The 23,254-nt window shown below is 35.0% G+C and overlaps 2 protein-coding genes across 10 annotated transcripts in view; one reads left to right on the top strand and one right to left on the bottom strand.

Moving 5' to 3' along the window:
• IMMP1L (inner mitochondrial membrane peptidase subunit 1) overlaps positions 1-6,871 on the bottom strand; it is a 38,226-nt gene extending 31,355 nt beyond the window's left edge. Inside the window, exons 1-2 of one of the 7 annotated variants that reach the window (XM_014545208.1) lie at positions 6,801-6,871; positions 44-159 (exon numbers count right to left, since the gene is read on the bottom strand). The gene's annotated coding sequence lies outside the window, so the exon portion shown is untranslated. Of the gene's footprint in view, positions 1-43; positions 160-4,626; positions 4,648-6,169; positions 6,188-6,445; positions 6,684-6,741 lie in introns of those variants that run through there. The other 6 variants (XM_005873063.2, XM_005873062.2, XM_014545209.1 and 3 more) reach the window with 6 other exon arrangements.
• A 49-nt stretch (positions 6,872-6,920) lies between these two features.
• Positions 6,921-23,254, top strand: part of ELP4 (elongator acetyltransferase complex subunit 4) — a 183,111-nt gene continuing 166,777 nt past the window's right edge. For all 3 annotated transcript variants that reach the window (XM_005873067.2, XM_005873068.2, XM_014545207.1), the window contains exons 1-3: positions 6,921-7,222; positions 15,056-15,091; positions 21,218-21,339. In XM_005873067.2, the coding sequence (XP_005873129.1) occupies positions 7,000-7,222; positions 15,056-15,091; positions 21,218-21,339 (381 nt within the window). In that variant the 5' untranslated portion in view covers positions 6,921-6,999. The remainder of the gene's footprint in view (positions 7,223-15,055; positions 15,092-21,217; positions 21,340-23,254) is intronic.

Genomic DNA, 23,254 nt, shown 5'->3' with positions numbered 1-23,254 from the left:
CACAAACCAGACAGAAAAAAAATGAGAAAAAGAGCCCACTTACCATAGATCTGTTCTACAATACATTCAAAGTTTAGAGTTGTTGCAGGGCTTCCAGGGAAAAAAAAAGCATCTAACGCATCTCAAAGCATATGTGGGTGACCCATGGTTTCAGGATTTCTAAAGTAGAAAATCAAAATTATATTAGTTAAAGGCTTTTCTCAGCCATGTTGATTTGAGTTAACATATATGACTAAATGTTTCTCAATTGTTAAGATGCATCTTCCTCTTTAGTAGGTCAACGGGATTTTGAATTCAGATATTCAATGACACTTTGGATAAAATGATTTTAAAAAACAGAATATTAAAGTTCTTTATGAGGGAATTTAAAGTAGGAGAAGAAAGTAAGTGGGTAACATAATGTATCAATCAACCTAAAGAGAACTGTGTTCAAGGACTTTAGGAAGTTGATAACACCAACCGCATACAGTTCTGATATATTAAATTAATTTCTACATGTCAGCATGAATATCTAAAGTTAATTTTAAGCATGAAAAGGCAGCAGAGAAGTAGTTTGTAATGCTGATGTGTTAAGACTAATTAAACAGATATTTACTCGATATGAAGAATGTATACGATATTGTTGAAAAACTCTGTGACAAGCTATAATATGACAAAGGCAAAATATATTATGGTTGATACTGTCTTGGATGTCAAAACCTGCCTCATATTCAACTATAATAACTCCATTACAATTCTTATGACTAAGAGAAAAAGTTTTATCATTTTTATTTGAAATGTTAAAAGTTTGCTCTATATGTGTTTACATGTGACATTTGAGAGTCTACACTGAAAACTAAATTTTTGTCATTAAAAGAAGATAACAGCATATGAATACTCATCTTAAAATATACAATTACATAGAATATACAATATCACATATTAATATGTTAATGAATATGTAACAAGTTTCCTACTATTTTCTTCTGGCAAAATGATATGAGAATCTTGAGTGCATGATATCAAGAACAGTGACTCTCTAATAATTATCATTAATTTGACTGAAGCTGAAAGAAACTCTCATATCTTAGTCTTCTATCCTTTATCATTAAGCTATTCATGGCATTTTTTCTTATCCTTTGCTCTCCTTAAAGTCTTCCTCTTATCCTGTTTCTTGCCTTTGCTACTGTACATTGCACTTTTCCAATACTTCCTCATTTCTGCCAAATCTATCTTTCTTCTCTTTACTGCTTCACAAATAGAATGTTGAGCAAAAAAAGTCAAAGATAAGAATAAAAAGTGTATTGCTTCATATATATAAAGTACAAAACAGGTAAAACAAATCTATAATCCTGGAACTCAGGACTAGGATTTCCCTTCGTGAGTACTAGTATACTGATAGGAAACAAAAAGGAATTATGTGGTGTCCACCAATTCCCTCTGTGCAGGCATAACCATGGCATTCATTCATTCAATCATGCTACCAGAGTATCATGAGACTCTGTAGTAAGCCTCCACATTATCTGTTACATGCTTTACCTGCACTGACACAATGGGAAAAGCCACTGAGTTAATTTTTGTGAAAGGTGTAATAAAGTCTATGTCTAGATTCTTTTGGTGGGCGCGGGGAGGGGGGGATGTGTATGCCTATGTGTTCCAGCACAGTTTGTTGAAAAGACTATCTTTGGTATTGCTTTTGCTATTTTATCAAAGGTCAGTAGACTATAGTTGAGTGTATTTCTGGGCTATTCTGTTCCACAAATCTGTCTATTCTTTTGTCCATACTATATTGTTTTGATTACTATAGCTTTATAGTAATCTTGAAGTTTGGTAACAGTGGTCCTTCAACTTTGATTTTCTTCTTCATTGTGTTGGCTATTCTGGGTCTTTTGCCTCAATCAGCTTATATCTGTAAAGTAACTTGATGGAATTTTTATTGGAATTGCATTGAATCTATAGATCATGTTGGAAAGAATTGATATTTTGACAATATTGATCTCCTACCCATGAAAATTGAATGTTTCCATTTACTTAGTTCTTCAATTTTGCTCATCAGAGTTTTGTAGTTTTCCTCATATAGACCTTGTATGCATTTTTTTAGATTTATGCCTAAGTATTTCTTTTTTTTATACTAATGTCAATTGCATTTTTTTAATTTCCAATTTTATTTGTTCATTGTTAGTATACTGGAGCTGATTTTATTTTGATAGGATGATAAGATGGCTTTACTGAATATGGTGAGTACAGAAGAATAAATAAATAACAGAATTTAGAGAATAAGGAAATTTATAGAGTGATGTGCCTACAGAAGTAGGTAGAAGGAACTACATGCAGGTCCTCAAGAAGTTTTGTTTTATATTATATGATTATATTATATGATCATATTTCTATTGAAAAGGTCAGGATGGCTCTTGAATGGAGAATATACTACAAGAGAACCAAAGAAGGGCTAAATGCCCTAGAATAGATCAGAGAGCTATTAAGAGGTAAATTCACAGGTCTTGGTAATGGACTGCATATGGCAAAATGCAACTTGAAATAGGAATTGAGTGAAGTTCCATTACTTAGGCAACTAACTCTACAAATTGTCTTATCATTTAATAAGATACAAAACATTAGAGTGAGAATAGGGAACCTTTTTTCTGCCCAGGGCCATTTGGGTATTTATAACATCATTCTTAGGCCATACAAAATTATCAATTTAAAAATTACCCTACTATATTTGGTCAAACATTTAATTAACTACCCCTAATGCCTTGGCAGAGCCAGACCAAATGATTTTGCAGGCCTTATACAGCTCTTGGGCCCAACATTCCCCACCCCTGCACTAGAGGAAGTTCAGTCTGGGGTATTGTGAGGTTAAGGTTCCATTAAGACTTTTAAGAAATAGGTAAATATATGAATTTATGATTCTGGAGGTCAGAGAAGCAATCTGTACTATAAATGTTAGACATTGGTATATAAATTGTAACTGAGGTCCTGGGAGTGGATGAAGGTAATAAAGAACATGGTAAAAAGATAAAATGGTCCTAAGGACTTCAAGATTTGATGGCAGAAAGCAAGAGCCTTACTTTTTTAATACCCTCTAGCCATTGAATTGTCCCTTCTTTCAAACACTAATCCCTCTCCTGTGCTCCGATTCCATTCCTTCTACCTCATTCAAGTCCTTTTATCAATTGTCTAAAGTTGTTTTACAGTGCCTCTCAAACAACAAAACTCCTCCCTTGATTTTTTTGTCATCTCTTTCTATCCCCTCCCACCACTCCAGAACAAATTTTTCTAAAATGTAAAATGGTCTATTTTTATGGAATATTCAACTTCACTTGCCATTTAATTCTAAATACAATTATTTGACTTTTCAGTTTAACAAAATAAACCATTATTGCTAAATCAAATAATCACTTTCCAATTATATTTTGTTTTCTGTTCCTCTGCCCAGCTTGTAAATATTTATGTTCCCCAAAGTTTATTCTTAGTTCTTTTTTTCTTCTGATTCTAAAATTACATTTCCTGGGGTAAACTTCCATCATATGCTAATTAACTTCAAATCTATGTTTCATCTAGAGTTCCCTCTTTCACATAATCCACTGTGCATTGGATATTTCCACTTGACTACTCCATAGATTCCTCCAATTACACACATTTTTTTAAAATACTCATTTTATGATCTACCATACCCTAAAATAACCAACATAACTACAAAATTCTGCTGTCTCTCCTTTATCCTTTATCATCTACTAGAGGCCCGGTGCACGAAATTCGATCCCTGTGGGATCGGGCCTAAACTGGCAGTCAGACATTCCTCTCACAATCCGGGACTGCTGGCTCCCAACCGCTCGCCTGCCTGCCTATCTGATTGCCCCTAACTGCTTCTGCCTGCCAACCTGATCACCCCCTAACCACTCCCCTGCCAGCCTGATCGACGCCTAACTGCTCCTCTGCAGGGCCGATTGCCCCCAACTGCCCTTCCCTGTCGGCCCAGTCGCCCCCAACTGCCCTCCCCTGCCAGCCCGGTCACCCCCAACTGCCCTCCCCTGCCGGCCCATTCCCTAACTGCCCTCCCCTACAGGCCTGGTCACCCCCAACTGCTCTCCCCTGCAGGCCTGGTCGCCCCCAACTGCCCTCCCCTGCTGGCCTGGTCACCCCTAACTGCCCTCCCCTGCCGGCCATCTTGTGGCTGCGTGAACCAACATCTTGATGGTGTGGCAGTCAATTAGCATATTCCCTCCTTATTGGCTGTGGGTGCTGCCATCTTTGCGATGGTGTGAGGGTCAATTAACATATTCCCTCTTTATTAGATAGGATCACCCACAAAGCTGTGCAAGGCAGAAACCTGTTAATCATCTTTGGTTCCTCCTGTCAACCTTCCTTGATCATATCAATTCTACCCCTTATAGTAATATCTTAATTCATTCCATTCTCTTTATTCCAGTCACACTTTTAGACAATCCATTTTCTTCTAGCATGTTTAGCCAAAACATAATGATCAAATATAATCACTGTCATTCTTTCCTTAAAAGTTTTCAATGATTTCCCATTTCCTATTATCCCTAAAGGAAAAAAATATACTACCTTAAGAAAACCAATTAGACCTTCTCCAGTCTCCCCTTCTATTCATACTATGCATAAACCATGAGAACTACTTACACAGAAGCAATGAGAACAGATTTACTGAAGGAGCCGTCTTCCTATTCTCTGTAATGGCTTCCATTCTCTATAATGATTATATCACCTACACATTCTTCAAAACTCAGGTTAAGCTTTCTCATCAGGGGAAACTTTCCAAGGCCCTTCTCAGTCCAAGTTAGGTATCATACATTTGTCCTCCAATAGAAATTATATAGTATACTTTAGTATTCTATTTATCCACCTATGTCCCTCAACTGTGCACTCAAGGAAGGCAAAGACTAAGTATTCTTTTTCCTGTAACCTGGAAATTAATTAATTATTATTCATCATTAACAGCGCACCTAAACATATACCTTTTTATCTCTTTGCTTCTAAAAATACACTGTATTTAATTCAATGCCTTATATTCAACTCTATATACTGGTAAATTCAAATATGTGTGATTATTTGCTTTGAGAGCCAAAGTTTTGTCTTTGTAAAAAAAAAATCAAGACAAATTAAATTATCCTCTGATAATTTTATACTATTCCAAAGATACAGCCTAACTTCAGAAATTCCTTGGGTGCATATGTCATGTTTCCCAAATTATAAAAGTTGAAAACAATTCTTCAGTTCTAGTAATAAGGCAAACAAAGCATCACATCATCATCCTTAGAAAACCAAAGGGTAAACAGAGTAGGAGACAAGGGATTAGGAAAAATAAAATGTAAAAAATCAGTATTTAAGAGCAACAAAAATATCCAAGATGTTTCTATTTGCTATTAAAATGCTTTGCCACTTTTTGTTTTGCTCTTCTTAGTAGTTAGCTACTACAGGACAAAATTTGTACATATTGCTCAATGTATTCAAGTGCTGTTCTGTTTTCTAATGTTAATCTTATCTCCCCCAAATAAGAACATTTTTACTTCTGTAGGCCTAAAAATGACAAGATTAGGTCTAAGCAAAGAGTAAGCACTTAAAAGCTATTTACTAAATGATTTAGATATATACTGGCAAAAGGTCCAAAATAAAAACATCTAAACCTCATCAAACTTTCCAGATGATATAGTTGAATAGCAACATGAGTTTGTTTTTTTCCTGAACATTTTTCTTTAAAAAAAAAAATCCAGAAAAATGAAAGACCTCCCCAAATGAAAAACTCCAGTCACTACTTAGCAAACTAATTTTGATGTATCAAACAGAACCTGCCAAAGAGTTTTAACGGGTCATTGAGATTTAAAACAATTCAATGGCAAGAACTGCCATGAGGTTTGGTTGTATTTTAAAAGTAGCATACATCACTGTCAAAACCAGTCATAACTTTGTAGTACAGGCATGATTTGGGAGTCTTTTTTAGTTTAAACTTGTCAATCATGAATGCTTTTAAAAATCACTTACCCACCACACACACACACACACACACACACACACGCTCAGTTTTAAGAAAAATTTTAAATCGAAAGACACAGCTCTAAATTACATTTTCCCCCTGCACATAAAATTCCTATTCTAATAAGAAAGCTCTCATTTCAAAGTTCACAAATCACTAGGAAAATAAAGTACATACACATTTCATTCTTACCAGTTTTTTTTGGAAGAATACCTCAAGTAGTTTGTTATTTGAAGGTGCCTTAACAGCAAACGACAATTAAATGTGTGAACAAGGTTGTCAGAGTAACACTTGTCATTCACACCACTTATGGAAAGGGACTTTCAGAAGCATTAATTAAAATTAACGAAAGCTTGTCACGGGGACGTGCCAGAGAAGTACATTTTGTCATTTGCTCTTAGAATCAGAGGGAAACCAAAGCGGCTCCAAGCTCAAGAGTTTTCACTCTAAGATCTAAACCCAACCCACCTGCCACTGACAAACTGAGCTCAGATGCTCAGCAAGCAACTCATTAAGGTGAGTTCCGATTCCTTCAGTATAACACAACCATTTTTAAAAAAATTAGTGACTTCAGGTGAAGACGATGAATTTTCAATCAGGTATCAGAAGAGAAAGGGGCGGGGAAATGTATCTTTCCTCTTCACAGACAAGCCTAGGTGAAAAGTCCTACTGGCAGTTGTTTGATATTTCGTTCCACCGATTGCTTCTGTAATTAAACGTGCATGAAGACACTCAAAACGAGAGCAAAGTTGTATATTACCCACCTCTTGCCCCAAAGAACCCCGGAAGGCTCTCACCCAGGGCTCAGGGGGGCCTTTCTCACCTGGGTCCCGCACAAGTCCGCCGTCCGCACGCAGAGAGCACTTTTCAGCAAGACGCCTTGCTATTGGTTGACTTAAGACGGAACTCTCAGTTCTATTGGCTACGAGAGCCGTAAGGGGGCGGGAGTTGGGGGCTGGCGCTGACTGGCCGGCTACGGGAGTTCCCAGAGTTCCTATTGGGTCTACGCGGGAAGCGCCAAGATGGCGGCAGAGGGAGCCAGCGGCCCCGGCGCCTGGAGTCCTGGATCTGTGGCGGCGGCAGCCAGCAAACACAACGTCACCAGTTTCCAGAGAAGGGGTCCGAGAGCCAGCGGCACCGAGAGCGGCGGCTGTCGACTGGTGTCCATCGCAGGCACACGGCCGTCGGTGCGGAACGGACAGCTGCTGGTATCAACCGGGCTCCCAGCCCTGGACCAGCTCTTAGGTCGGTTCAGAACGGAGATCTAGGCTCGACAGAGGGAAAGCAAGGGAGGGGACTTGCTGGGGGAGCTCGCCTGACCCCACGTGTCTGTGTGGCCCCCCCGCCTTCGGACGTGGAAAGATGGCCTGGTCTGAGAGAGTGGAGGGAGGAGGGGTTGCATGGAGACTTGGAAATGCTGTTAACCAGACCGGTGCTGGTGCTCCCACTGTCACTCGCTTCCTGCCCAGCAGCCTTTTTCTAGTTTGCGACCGGATCCCTTCGTGCTGTTACCTCGGTCAAGGGGAGTTACGTTTGGAGACGGTGCGGCCGTCCTCTCTAGAACCCCCTCCAGGTCTCTGCCACCCCCAGGTAGTTCGTGGTTTGGATTAACCTGCAAAAGTTGATATCACTGTGAGAGATGGGCTTCATTGGAAGATATTGGGGGGGGGAAAAAGAAAAAGTAACTTCCTGTCTTCCACCGCCAGGCTGCTCATCTCCGGTTCTGAATCTTTAAACAAACCACGTTGGCTTGAAAAGAATGGATTAAAGGTTTATGTAGATCCCAAGTAGTTACACGCGTATCTGCTGCGTTAAATACACTTATGTTTCTGTTCGATTTTTTTCTCTATTAACTCATTTTAACGAGTGAAAGAAGGGCAGTTCCTAGGCGTCCCTATATAATCTCTGGAACCTTTCTTTCATGACAAGCCTGCTATGAATATGCTTGTTTTGTAACTGTTACACTGAAAGGATTAGGTTGGTAGAACAGAACTCCTATGTTAATAAAGGTTGTGAATTAGTTAATTCCTATCTGAATGCTGCTTCATTCAAAAAGATGTATGTTTGTATTTCATGACTTCTTAATAGTGTGTGATATGTGCCAGTTAAATCTTGTACACTTTCATAAAATTCTAGAAACGCCATTGCTTGTTCTTGTACTTCACTCGACATTTTTCCCTCTGTAATCCCTCCACCCCTAGCCCCCAGCCCCACCCTGCAAGGTTTAATGCAAAGGAAAGTGACAAGGCAAGCAACCAGTGAGAAAGAATATGGTTGGTTGTTTTTTTTTGCCTCTGTTATTTCACGTCCTTAACTGGATCTTGGTTATTTCTACATAAGTCTAAGTATTTTTTACTTAATTGTCTCAACTCTATTGCCTTCCTAAATTGCATGGTACTACAAACAAAAATTATTCAGAATATCTCATTGGCAAGTATTTATCTCACTTTTTTTTTTAACCCTTGCAACCTTACTTGGGTGTGATCCTATATTTGAACTTAAAACTTGGAAGCTGTTTTCAAATTGAAGTTCAAATATAGGATTACACCAAGTGTTTATATATATGTAATATATATTATACGTGATTATATATTAATTCAATTGAGATATGTAATTTTACTCACTGGATCCTGAAACTCTCCAAACAAAAAGGTCACATTTCTGACGTTATATTCTTCAGTTCCTAATTAGAGTAACAAAATGTGCCTAGCACAGTTCCTGTCACTTAGTAGATTCTCAATAAGTTCTTGATTGAAAAATAAAATAATGTGTAGAAAAAAACAGCAAAAACCTGGACAAGAATTTATGAAACATGTAAGATGAAGCTCAAAAAACAGACTCAGAAATTAAGTTACATGAACAGAGCCACAAAACCATTGACAGCCTGGGCTGATCTTTAGGCTCCAGATTTAGTGCTCTGCAAATGCTACAGCTGTTTCAAATTTTTGAGAACTCTTTTCAAGTGATTTTAACCATTTATTGAACCTGAGACTAGTGATTTAACTATAGTCCCTGGAAGCACCCCACCAAAAAGGTAACTCAAAGCAACTTCCTCATGTGTTTCTACAGTGATATAAACTTGAACTCTAATTTCAAAATTTTCCAGGTATGCTTGAGGATAGGGACTCTCGTATTTTACAGTAACAAGCTTATGCTAAAAATTATTGTTCATTAAGATGATTGCAATGAGTATCAGTTTTTAGAGATTTTGAAATATTTTTTACGTGTGTATAGTTAACTCTCAATGTACAAAGGAAGGGAAGAAGTTGTTATAGGAATTACTACATTTGGAATAATAATATGTGCAGAAGTATTTTAGTTGTTAACTTCTTAATGCCATTTTTGTATTTTCATGTTCTATTTTGTATGGCCCTGTGGAACAAACCCGTTACATTTGTTTTTCATTAAAACATGATTTGAAAGTGAAACATTTGGCTGCTAATGTGTATATACATAGGTATAAGCAATTCAGATTATGTTGTTACTCACATGTTATTTGACTGGGATTCTGACAAGCATAATATGACCATATTGTGACAAAATGTAATGATAGGATGGTATATCAGGATGATGAAACTATACTGTGACATTGTATTGTTGCCTAAATAAATTCAGTAATTACTGGGTAACAAGTAAATACCATATTGTTATTGTCATACAGTACAGCGATATTTTACTGTTGCCACTGTGACATCATTGTAATTTTAAGCAGAGATGCAAAATATACTTAAAAGTCATCATACAGGCTAATTAAATAATCTCAAATTTCTATTCTTACTACTCCAATAGCAAAGTGTTTCATAAATTTGAGAATTTCCTATATATGCATCTTTTAAACATGATCTAATCATATTAAATATTTTTGTTCTGTCAACTGAATTTTTTTTAAAATATATTTTATTGATTTTTTACAGAGAGGAAGGGAGAGAGAAAGTCAGAAACATCGATGAGAGAGAAACATCGACCAGCTGCCTCCTGCACATCTCCCACTGGGGATGTGCCCGCAACCCAGGTACATGCCCTTGACCGGAATCGAACCTGGGACCTTTCAGTCCACAGGCCAACGTTCTATCCACTGAGCCAAACCGGTTTCGGCTGTCAACTGAATTTTATTGTTAGATACTGATAGACATTTCCCAAGTGGGCTACATTTAAATTTTTCAGGTTCTGAGATTTCCTAATCCAGGTTCTCAACCCTGCCCTTTCAGGAAATTTAAGTTGTTATTTGATGATACTATATGTAAATATTCCATTTTTCCTTTCCAAAACTTCCAAAGAGAGGTTATAATGGGTAAAAGATTCTGGCAGAATTTCTTTTATCCTTGCATATAAGGTGTAGTCCATTTTAGGGCTGTATCATTGAGTCTGTAGGAATTATTCCCCAGTCTCATCCTTCAAAAAGATACTTAAAGGAAAGGTGACTTCAGGCTTGGCTGGGTTAACTTCTTTGCTGTTTAGGACTTAACTAAATTTTGACTGTCAGGTGAATGGCAGATAGGAATTTGGGGTAAATAATAATCCAGGAAGAGTATTCCAAAGAAGTTCGATGTAGCTGCCATTTTCAACACTGATGTCAAAAAATAAATACTAGTGGGCTTATTTCCTTTGCTTCACTATATCAGTCTAGAGACTGTAGGAGATATTCATTGAGTTTGGACTCAATAAAATAATCCTGGTTATGATATTTTAGAACTAAAAGCTCTAGCCTGTTCCTTTTTTATGTAAAATTGTTTCATGTGATTTAATCTATATAACCATTGTCACTTCATAGCTTTTTGTATTTTGATTCCTATATTTGCCCAGTCAATAATTGTTATAATTAAGAGTTGTCAGGATGTCTTATACTCCTAGAGAGAGAAGAAAAGGTAGATATATTAATGAAATAACTGCAATTTAATTTGAGGTATGACATTAAATATTTAAGGATATTGCTATGAACTAAGGAAAGGATATGTACTTGTTTTTAACATTACATTTTCTCTAAAATGTCTATTCTTTTAAGCAAAACTATTCTTTTATAGAGAGCACTTAAAAGGACTTGTTTAGTTCACTGTTACTTTTTTTAAGTGTTTTTCCTTTCCCTTTTATTTTCTCTTAACTTTGAAAAGGGAGATACCCTTGTTGTAAAATAAGGGATCATTGCTGGGCCTTCATATTACTTTGACGTTATTTACCCACAATTTATAGCTTAATTAAAGATTTGTTTTGGGAAGTGTGGGGATTGAATATTTTTTAAAATAATATCAATATAATTTTCTAACTTCATACAAATTTTAAAAAATCCCTTACCTCATATTTAAAAAATCATAAGATAGGAAAATATTGGCACTTAATCACAAGATCTTAAATTTTCTTTAATGTTTTCTAAAGCATTAGATTTTTTTTCTAGTTTTAAGACAAAATGCTGTGTCATTTTTAAATATAAAATCTTGATGAAACTAATACATTAAAATATTATGCTTGCAAACTCATGTAATCTTAAATGTGGGTATGATTTTTACTGCCTGTGTTTTTAGTAAGCTGGAGATAAATATATTTCTTAAGAAGGTCTAGAAGTAAAACCAAGTGTTATTTGCCTACAGACTTAGAAAGTGTCTCCATATTTCTATAAGATACAATTAAAGAAGACCATTTTACTTCATTGTATGTTTAATAAAGACATTATAATTGCTTACTTACCTGTCAAACGTTTTAGGGATTACTGATTTTAAAGATATATTAAAAGCTAGCTTTGGTTGAATATATTGTCAAAATATACTCTTGTGGTTGGTTGTTTAGGCTTTCAAATTTTTGCTGGGGACATAACTACAAACTTATTGGAACTTACTCTAGTTTTGGCCGGCTGCGGTGGCTCAGTAGTTGAGCATTGACCTATGAACCAGGAGTTCTCAGTTCAATTCCCAGTCAGGGTGGGCTTGATCCCCAGGGAGGGGTATGCAGGAGGCAGCCAATCAATGATTCTCTCTCATCATTGATGTTTCTATCTTTCCTTCTCCCTTCTTTGGAACCAATAAAAATATTTTTAAAAACTTTAGTTTAAAATACAGCTAGAACTTCAGCATATCAAGTGAAGTATATCAAAATAGCTTATACATAGATATTTGGGGAAAATTTGAGGTCTGTCACACTAAAATTTGGAAGACTAGAGGAACTGCTGCTATGTGTGTGTATATGTGTGTATAAGTACATCATATGCATAGAATAAAAGATTGATTTAAAAGTAGTTAATAAGATAGATTCATCTTATTAGCTACTTCAAAATAACCAACCTTCAAAATGACCAACCATTACTAAAGCCAATACTAATTTGAGTAGTTAATTTACATAATAGAGAAAATAGCAAAATTTTGTAAGAGAAATCTTGGTGGGATATTAATTCGGTTGATAAAAGTCATTGAAATGTCCCCATTTTATGGTGTTTTACGTAATGTTGAACTTTCCAAAGATTAGAATTTTAATGTACATGAGATTTTTAAATGAGTGGTGTTTTCTGAATTATCAGGAATAGTAGCTTGTATCATTCTTACAGAAAATTACCTCCGTAGTATAGTCATTCACTGTTGTGATCATCTTTTATAAAGCAAGAACATTTTCAGTGGTTTGTTCTGATCAGAAAATAATAGCCAGAATGGCAAGGGTAGCTCTTACGAGTACCTCTCTGGGCCAGACACCTGAGCTACGTATCACTTCATTTAATTGGGAAACTATTCCTTGATGTGTTCTTATCATCCCACTGTGAATAGCATTCACAAAGTATCTTTATTTCTCTAAGTATTCCTTTACATGAAGCCTGGAAGCTTTATATAAATTCCTATAATTTGAGAAGACATGAATGAAGACCCAGGAAAGCTGCGATAAATTTAAATCCTTCCTGTAAGATTTCGGTTAAGGGAAGAAAGGCAACTACCTTTTTATAGTACCCACTTAAGACTAGCCCACTGCAGAGTTTTATGTGCTTATATTTCATCTTGCCAGGCATGTAGCATGATAAGTCCATTTTGCAGATAAATTGGTGATTAGGTAGTTAAATGTTTATTTTTGCATGCAAGGGAAAGTAGGGAAATAAGGAGTTGGAAAGTGTAATTTAAATGTTCAAAATGGATTTAAAAATGGTCTATATGGTTTATATGTGGCACAAACTGTACATAAAACATTTAGCCTAATCTTGCCCAAAGAAAACCTTTTTTGCTCTAATCTTTTATGGCTGTTATCTTCACATAATTTTCAGTTTGTGTTTTAAGCTTTTGGTTTGAAGAACATTTGAAGTTGTCCTATGTACAGCTTTAAATGCTATAATGAAGGAACTTATCTAAATGTGAAATTAAAATATTTAGTTCTATAACAAAACCACTTAAGCATAACAATATATAAATTTTTTGTTTTTTATTGTTTTCTCTATCAATTTAGAATGTTCTGCTTATCATAAAACCACCAAATGTTGCATGTTACCAAATTTTAATTCTTTGAAAACAGCATTTATGCTACTTACGAAGCAAAAAATAAACTCTATCAAAGGAACTTTTCATACTAAGTTTTTCTATAAAACATTTGCCACTACAAGACTTTTGGGGGAAGTTCTTAATTAGTGTTCTATTGTTTAGCCCTAAAGCATTCTAATTACATTGTGTTCAATTGTCCAACAATGTTGAGTGTTTTTTTTTAGAGTTTGTATTCCATTTATTACAACAGCATCTGTATACATTTGAAGACTGTTCAGACATGTTTGCCTGCTAGGTGTCCTGGTGGGCTCTCTGGCAGGCCCCATAGCTGGGTGCCTCAGATCTGGGGACCAGTGTGGTCTCCAACAATTGAAGTTTTAATATTACCCTGGCTCTCCTCAGCCATGAGCTTCCTTAACACTCCTTGCCAGGCATGTAGTATGATAAGCCCATTTTGCAGATCAGAACACAGAGGCATCAATAGCTGCATTATCTGTCCAAGACAGGAAGCAAGGGATTAGTAGAAAATGAGTTAGGTTTGGGTGACCCCAAAACACATTTTTTTTTGTTTTCTTGTTTTTTACTTTTTTATCAAATTTATTGGGATGACATTGGTTTAAAAAATGATATAGGCTTTAGGTGTACGTCATCTATATATCCTATTGTGTGTTCCCCACCCCAAGTCAAGTCTCCTTCCATCACAATTTATCCTCCCTACTAGAGGCTGGTGCATGACATTTGTTCCACCATTTGGTCAATTTGCGTATTAGCCTTTTATTATATAGGATGCCCTATTCTACCTCCCCCAACCCCTGAGTAGTTTCTTTTTAAATTATACTTTAAGTACATGCCATATTTTTATTTTTAAGTAACCTTGTGTTTGTAACATTAATTATAAGTAATACTTTACAAATGTTTTGATAATAAAATAGCAGTTGAATGTTGTATCTTTTTAGTGTAGTTCTAGTTTCCTAAAACTTGATTTTAAATTGATTTTTTATGAATCTTATTTGAGTTATATGTTCATCATCATATTATCCCAATTCAGATACTTAAAAGAACATTTTCTAGTTATAATGAAATTTTATTTTGTGATTGTGACATATTTGTTTGAAATGACAAATATAATGTTTATTTTAAATTCTAAATATATTTAAAGCATGTCCAGACTTTGTGTATGTTATTCATAATGAAAAAAGAATCCGTTTTAATTATCAGGATTTTTTCTCCAAGGCCCATTAAATATGAAGATAAAGATTTAGGTGGAATTTCTTTTCTTTAGTAGTTAAGTGTGCACATTTAGGTCTTGGCTATTGAGTTAATTTATTAGGAAGTGCTAAATATAACATTATTGAAATGCTTAAACACTGTTATGTTGAATGCTGCATGGCCCTGTCAGGAGAATGGAGGATAGTACAGTATACTGTGAAAGTAATTGTAATGTGTAGTGTGTAATTACACATAATATGTAATTATTTCATAATAGCACCTTAAGCAAAGTATTGCAAAAGTGATTAAAATGTTGTTTTCAACAGCAATTTTAAAGTTATTGGAAATCTGTCCTTGGTAAAGCCTAACTTTTATGCTAAAAGTAATGTGAAAACGTAGATTAATTTTCTTCATTTTGTTTTATTTCCAGGTGGAGGTTTGGCTGTTGGAACAGTTCTTCTTATTGGTTAGTATAGCATACATATTTCTGCTTTCTGATCAGTTTTCTGTTGTGCGTAATGATTTTCCAGGTTTTCCTATTCTGAAATTACTTGTAAGTATTTAACTTTCTGCAGGAGTTAAGGAATATTAAAGAGATATTGTCTTAAGTTCTAATTTAAATTTAAACTTTGATCTGAACTTGAAATAAATTAGGCAAGTATATCTGATAATGTAGCTCTTAGAAATGTTCACAGGGCACTGTCCTTCATTTTTTTAAAAAAAGACTAGAATTAATGCCAATTGATTTTTCTGGAGAATCTCATAGTTAGAGTGAGATTATCAGCGTGATTAAGAAGTTGATGTGCTAACAAGTTCATTGTATATATCTCAGATTTTTATCATTATTGTCTTCTTATTGAAAGAAAAGTAACAAACTGATAAATCGTATTTTTGTTTATCTTTAAAAGTACAATGGTTCTTATTTAAATATACATTCATAATACCATTTCCCTTACGTTTTTTAGTTTAGATTGGAGAATTGTGGAAATGAAATAAACCTTGGCAGTTACATCAAAGCTCCCATCTAGCCACCAATCACTTTTCCATAATCCTTGACAGATATCAAACACAATTTGAGTACAAATTATCTAGTTAAAAGAACTCACTACTTCACAAAGCAATGTTTGTTGTTGAAAATACTATGATTTATTAGAAAGTTCCTTTTCTTAATGTTTACTCCATCTACTTATAACTGATTTTCGTTCCTAGTTTTGCCCTCTGTATTAATAATACAGAATTTATCTACTCTTTCACATGATATTCTTAAAATATTTGAAAATAACTGTTTTAACATCTAAAATCTTATTCAAACTAAATAGACATAGATTGTTAAATTAGTTTTTATGTATCTTGGTTTTCATCCTGGTTTTTTTCTTGTCACATCTAGTCTAGCATTGTCTCTTCAGCTGAATCCAGAACGGAATACAATATTCCACATTTAGAATGACCTATACTAGAATTCTAGAAATGATGATATCTGTCCCATATTTTAAAATTTATCTTTATTATACATAAAAAATACTTGAAGGACTTTATGGAAAAAATAACTTACAGTTTTTATATAAATAAATAAATACATAACATACAAAAGGATATATAGAAAAAAAATAAGTTGTTCTTGCAGTTCCTCAGTCCCAAACCCAGAGACAATACTGCCCTGGTAGCCCATTTAAATATTTCTACGTAAGAAATATACTTGGGAGTATTTAGCACCTTTGCCTTTTCCATTTAATACATCTTAGAGAAAAGTCCTTGTTCATTCATATAGATATACTTTATTCTTAACAGCATAGGATTTCATTGTATGGATATGCTATTATTTAAATCATTTAGGTTAATTCCTTTTTTTCTATTACTAACAATGCTATTGTGCAGATCTTGTATGTAAGCTTTGCATACATATGTAAACATCGCTTAGCTGCCTCCTCCAGGCTCCCTATCAGGGATTAAACCTGAAACCCAGGCATGTGCCCTGACCAGGAATTGAACAGGCACAGATGATGCCCAACCAACTGAGCCACACCGACCAGGGCAACTGTTCCAAGTTTTAATAACTGAAATTGGTGGTGAGAAAATCAAGGAATCAGCTCTAGGTATCATTAAGAGATGAGAAAAGATTTTCATAGCATAGTGGAAAGTAGTGACTGGAAAGAATAAATAAAAACACTTCATATTTATATAAAGAATTGAGAGCTCTATATAAACTTTATATATATATGTGTATATATATATGTGTGTGTGTGTGTGTGTGTATATATATATGTATATATATATAAAGAATGGCTAAAGAAATAGTGACACTGAGAACAAGAAGTGTCTTAACCGGGGAAAATTGTCCACAGCAATACCTGCAATAAACAAATGAAATAAGATAAAGATTTAAAAGTGTCAGGAAAATAGATAATTAGAAAGTCATTGTTGACTTTCATAGTCCCAGTGAAATGATAGGAGCAGCTCATTTAGACTTTGATATAAGGAGAAATTGATACTCCTCTTCTTTCTATCCTCTGGCTTCAGTCTACCCCTTGGGGGCCTAATGAACAAGTGTAATTCCATTTCCATATGACAGCCTGTCAAATATTTAAGGACAGCTCCCTTGCATCCCTTAGGTCTCTTTTTCTTCAAGCTAAATATCTCATTTCTCATGCTTTCAGGTCCCTTGACCATCCTGCTCACACCATTCTGAAGATACTTTAGTTTATGTAAATACCCAAGTGAAATATATTATTGTCAGTCTGGTTGACTACTAGAATAGATGAGGACAATCAGCTCTCTCAACCTAGGAATTAGACTATTAATTCTGGCCAGAACCACATTTGCTTTTTGGCAGTTCCGTCACATCATTATCATTTTTGCTTGCCCAGTGTTAAGGGGATTCACTAAATAGATTAATTAAATGCTTATTATACAACTTCAAAATTTGTTTCACAAAATTGGTAATTTTCAGCTTGAAGAGCATAGTGTTTTTGCTAATCCCTAAATAGGTGATGTTCCTCCTGTTAGTTTTTTGTGCCTCAAAGGAGTATGAAAAAATATAGTTGATAACTATTAGAGAGAGAGAGGGAGATCGAGTGAGTGTGTGTGTGTGTGTGTGTGTGTGTGTGTGTTATGGTGTGTTTTCAGCAAACTACAGTAGATCTGGCTGATTTATAAGACAAAGGTAGATTTTTGTTTGTTGTTTGTTTCCCTTAATTAATTCTACAAATATTTACTAGATATACACTATGTGTCCAATACTAGGGATATACCATTGGGAAGTGTTCTCTGCCATGAGGATCTTGTAGCTTGGTGGGGAAATTTCAATGATGTGTATTAAAGGCTATAATAGGAGTTAACAAGATGCTGTCTGAAGCATGTGATCATCTCATCCAGCCTCGAGAAAGGCTTTTCCAAAAATACGGTTATCTAATCTGGGTCTGGGAGGGTTTGAGGGAATTAGCTAGCTGCTCCTCAGAACTTTTTGTATATTGTATTCTGGAACTGTATGATGCAATCAGATTAAGGTGATTGATGAGGTTGTTCAGATTTTCTATTTTTTAAACGTTTTTTTTCTTCAGTTCTGTCAATTACTATGATGTGTATAATAAAATCGCCAAATATAATTTACATTTTCTGAGTTCTGTCAATTTTCCTTTAAACAGTTGTATTTTTTATGAAATTCAAAGTAAAAATAATTTATCCACATACAGACAGTCCTCAGGTTATGTCGGACCCAACGTATGTCATTTCGTTGTTACCTCGCCATCTCCCATTTACAGTATTTATAAAAAAAAAAAAAAGTTCCATCATTTTGACGTCTGTACATATGTGCTTTATGTTTTTTATTATTTATTTACCACAAGTAAAGGTCAGGAATTGTTATCTTTCTTTTAAATTTTTTTTTTTACTGTTTCACTTCATTACTGCTGTGCATGTGCTCCATGTGAGTGACGTAGGTGCTTATGTAGGTGGGTTACGACTTAGGGCGAAAATCTCGTTACATCGCGCCGTAGGAAGGGGTCTCCAACATAACCCGAGGACATACTGTACATACATATCTGTGTATAAATACATAATACACAATCGCAGTGTTTTATAATTTCCCATCAATTTGTATTATTTTTTCCTTCCTATAAATATAAGTTACCATGTTGTGTCATTTTCCTTTACCTTTTAATGATCTATAGTACAAGTCAGCTGTTGATGAATTGCCTCAGTTTTCACCTCAATTTTTTGTTAATTCTCACCTGAGAATATGTTTAGAGAGAGGAAGGGAGAAAGAGAGAGAGAAAGAAACATCAATGTGAGAGAAACATGGCTGGGCTGCCTCCCATTTGCGCTCTGACTGGAAATCATACCTGCAGTCTAGGTATGTTCCCTGACTGGGAATCAAACCCACAGTCTTTGGTGTATGGGATGATGCTCAACCCAAGCCAGCTGGCCAGGGCTGACCTCAATTTTTTAATGTATTTTGTGAATTTACAACTTTTGGTTAAATTGGATTTGTTTTTCAACTCTTTGAATATATAATTACCATTTCTTCTGGCCTTCATTGTTTCTGATGACAAATCATTTGTTAATTGTATTGTTGTACCCCTTTATCTCATACCATTTTCCCCTTCTGCTTCCAAAATTATGATGTTCTTAGATTTGGTTTCTTTGCATTTATCCTAGTAAAGGTTTCCTGTGCTTCTTGGATCTGTAACTGAATAATTTCATCAAAGTTGGGGAAGTTTTGGCCATCACTTCTTTAAATATTGTTTCTGCTTCTTTCTGTCTCAGTGTCTAGGACTCCAATTAAACACATGCTCCACATGTCTCGAGTTCTGTTCAATTTTCTATGTTCTTCAGATTGCATAATTTCTGCTGATCTGCCTTCATGTGTTGTTTTTTCTTCTATCTTTAATCTACTCATGAGATCATCAAGTAAATTTTTTATTTAAAGAACCATAATTTTAAGGTAAAAATTTTCTGTCTACTTCATTTTTATAGTTTTCATTTCTCTGTTGATTTTTTTCTGTTTACTTATTGATACCATATGTTTGGGGTTTGTTTTTTTTTTTAAGGTTCAAAATTATTTACTTATTTATTTATTTTTAAATCTTTAATTTCTTTATTGGTTAAGGTATTACAAGTGTGTCCAAACCCCTCCCCATTAACCCCTAACCTCCCCCCTCCCACTCATGCTTTCATCCCCTGTTGTCCATGTCTATTGGTTTGCATGCATACAAGTCCTTTGGTTGATCTCTTCCCCTTACCCCCACCCTCCCCTACTTTCCCTCTGGGGATTGATAGTCTGATCGCTGTTTCATACCATATGTTTTTAATACTTTGTATTCATTTTTCTTTAATTATTTGAACATATTTATAATAGCTGTTTTGAAGTATTTTTTTGTTGTTAATCCTCACCATAGGGTATTTTTTCCATTGCTTTTTATAGAGTGGGAGGGGGGAGAGTGAAAAAGAAAGAGAGTGAGAGAAACGTCAGTGTGAGAAAGACACATCATTTGGTTGCCTCCTGCATGTGCCCTGACTGAGGCCAAGTACATGCCCTTGACTGGAATCAAACCTGCGAACCTTTCGGTGTGCGGGCTGATGCTCTCACCACCAAGAACACCAGTCAGGGCTGAAGTCTTTTTCTTTTAAATCCCACTTTTGAGCCCATTTGGAATCAGTTTCTTTGGAGTGTGTTTTCCTTAGTCTGGATCATATTCAGTAATTTTTGGTTGAAATCTGTATATTGTAAATAATAACATTGTAATGATTTTGAATTTTATTATGTTCTTCTGAAGATTACTAGTTTTTTGCTTTAATAGGTAGTTAGCTTGCCTGGGCTTAAATTATTAATTCATTTTAGTATACTATGCAGCAGATATCTCTGTTCAGTTTTTGTACCCTTCAATGTTGCCTTTTCAGCCTGGTCACACAAGATTGGTCATTGGAATCACAAAGTTTACTCAATGGCCAAATATTTGTACAAAATACATACTCGGATTTTGGGCTTACACTTTCTATAATCCTCAGCCTTAGTTCTGTTCTCTGACACTTCAAGTCAATAGACGTTAGCTTTTTATAGTACAAAATTTCTGCTCTCAGATTGGGAAAAGCATACCTTCAAAAGGAGCAGCAAATTTGCAAATCTCACATGCATAACCCTCTAAATTTTGTGGCTAGCGGAGGTGGTGTAGTAGATGGAGAATGATTTTTATAAAAGTCAGGAAGACGAAGAGTATCTACTTCAAAATAAGAGTATCTCTCAGTGGTTCTCAACCTTCTGGCCCTTTAAATACAGTGTCTCATGTTGTGACCCAACCATAAAATTATTTTCGTTGCTACTTCATAATTGTAATGTTGCTACTGTTATGAATCGTAATGTAAATATCTGATATGCAGGATGGTCTTAGGCGACCCCTGTGAAAGGGTCGTTCCACCGCCTAAGGGGTCGTGACCCACAGGTTGAGAACCGCTGTTTAGCCTATCTAACTGTACCTTAGGAAAACATAATTATCGCCCCACCTCCTATAATTGTTTTAAAGAGAAAAATTATAAAAACACCTGCTTGTTCGTGGTATTTGGTAGGATTCTGATTATATTATTTTTTTCTTTTTTACAGAAGAGGATAAATATAATACTTATTCTCCTTTGCTCTTCAAGTATTTCCTGGCAGAAGGAATCGTCGCTGGGCATACTTCATTGGTCGCATCTGCAAAAGAAGAACCTGCTGATATATTACAGGTATAGATTAGATTGTATTCTATATATTCAGTATTGCATCTTGAATATTTTATGAAAACATTATTTATATATATAAAAAAGATAATGTTTGTACATATACAAACTATGTTTATATGCACTAATCCAGCGGTTCTCAACCTGTGGGTCGCGACCCCTTTGGTGGTCAAACGACCCTTTCACAGGGTTCGCCTAAGACCATCCTGAATATCAGCTATTTACATTATGATTCATAACAGTAGCAACATTACAGTTATGAAGTAGCAACGAAAATAATTTTATGGTTGGGTCACAACATGAGACACTGTATTTAAAGGGCCAGAAGGTTGAGAACCACTGCACTAATGGATTCCTACATGCATTTTTTTTCTCTTAAAAGTATCAAATTTATTTAAGCAGATAGTTTCCTCTTTTTGGAAGAATAGTTTCTTGAGTTTGAAAGAGAAAAACATTGATGTGAGAACAGAACATCGCTCGGCTGCCTCCTGCATGCCCTCTACCGGGGATCAAGGCCGCCACCCATATGTCATGGAATAAGTAACAATTCATTTACAATGAACCATATCATATTTGATGAATTAGTGTAACAAGATATTTAGGAATGAAATATGAAAATTAAGACTATCATCTTCAGAATTATTTTATGGACTTTAAATCCATAAGTAAAAATTAAAATTCTATTTTAATAATTTGAAAGCATTCTTTTATTTCCCAAAATATCAACCTTTTACTCAAATACTGAACTCATTTGTTAAGATCTTATTCATTGTACCACATATCTTTTGCTTTATTGGATTCTTTGATTATAAATGAGATCACAGATACCAGTTGATTTAGAATTAGTTGTAGCAGTATTATTTGATAAACAATGTAAAGTTTTAATTTCTATTAAAAAAGTTTCTTTTCCTTCTGTTAATTTGGTGTCAAGATTAAGTCTGTGTTTGCTCTTCATCTTCAAATTACTGATCATGGAGCAAAAATTAGAATTCTGAATCCAGGGAGTGATCATTTGTTTGCTCTTAGTCATTAAAGTACAGTCTGGTCTTTCTGAGTAAATAGAATACAAAAGTATCTCAGATCTATCTTGTTTTTTGTGTTCTGCCAAAAATTGAAATAGCTGTAAGAATGAAGTTAAAGAAACACTTTTTGGTTGGCCAGATATATTCTTTAATGTTTTTTGTTGTTTTTGTTATACTTACTTCCAAAGTTGTAGCTTTAATACATCATGTTAAAATAATAAAAAATAATTCTGGCCCTTCTGTCATTCTACTTTGCAAGCTTTGTTGCATGCTCAATAACATAACACATTTTTCCATGCATTTTTAATTTTTTAGCCTGTATACTATTTATTGTATTTCCTATCAAAACTATTTTGTCACTGTATACGATCTGTCCACAGTATAAGGACAAATATTAGACAAGCCCTTTGAAGGCAGAGTTGTAATCGGTGTATGTTCCCTTCATTTGTTTGTCAACAATTTATTTGTTCAGAAAATTATCAGAACATACACTTTTCAATGCATATAATTCTGAAGTGCTAGCTCCCACCCCTTGCCACTCCTGAGAGCTTATTTAAAATTTGAAATTCTTCTCTGGCAGCTACAATTAGAGCTTCTTTGGCAATCTAAAAAGACTAAGAAGAAGCTTGCAAAGGCTCAATACTACTTCCAGCGACCTACATTTGTAGCCAGCTTTTAAAAGAGGGCATGTGCCTTATTTTCCAACAGGAATGAAAGTTAAAAGTATAAAGGAAAGTAAACCCAATTCTCTGTCACTAGCTTGTGAAAACCATCTCTGATATAACATTAAAATAAACACACATTTGTATTTGATGTTTGTGCATCGGCCAACAAAAAAAGGGCTTTTGCATGCAGAAAGGTAACTTAAGTCATGTAGTAAAAATTCCATATTCTGTAAT

The sequence above is a fragment of the Myotis brandtii genome, unplaced genomic scaffold (assembly GCF_000412655.1).
Source record: "Myotis brandtii unplaced genomic scaffold, ASM41265v1 scaffold399, whole genome shotgun sequence".
NCBI lineage: Eukaryota > Metazoa > Chordata > Mammalia > Chiroptera > Vespertilionidae > Myotis > Myotis brandtii.
Note: the sequence above shows the minus strand (reverse complement) of the source record. Positions and strands in the feature narration are given on the sequence as shown.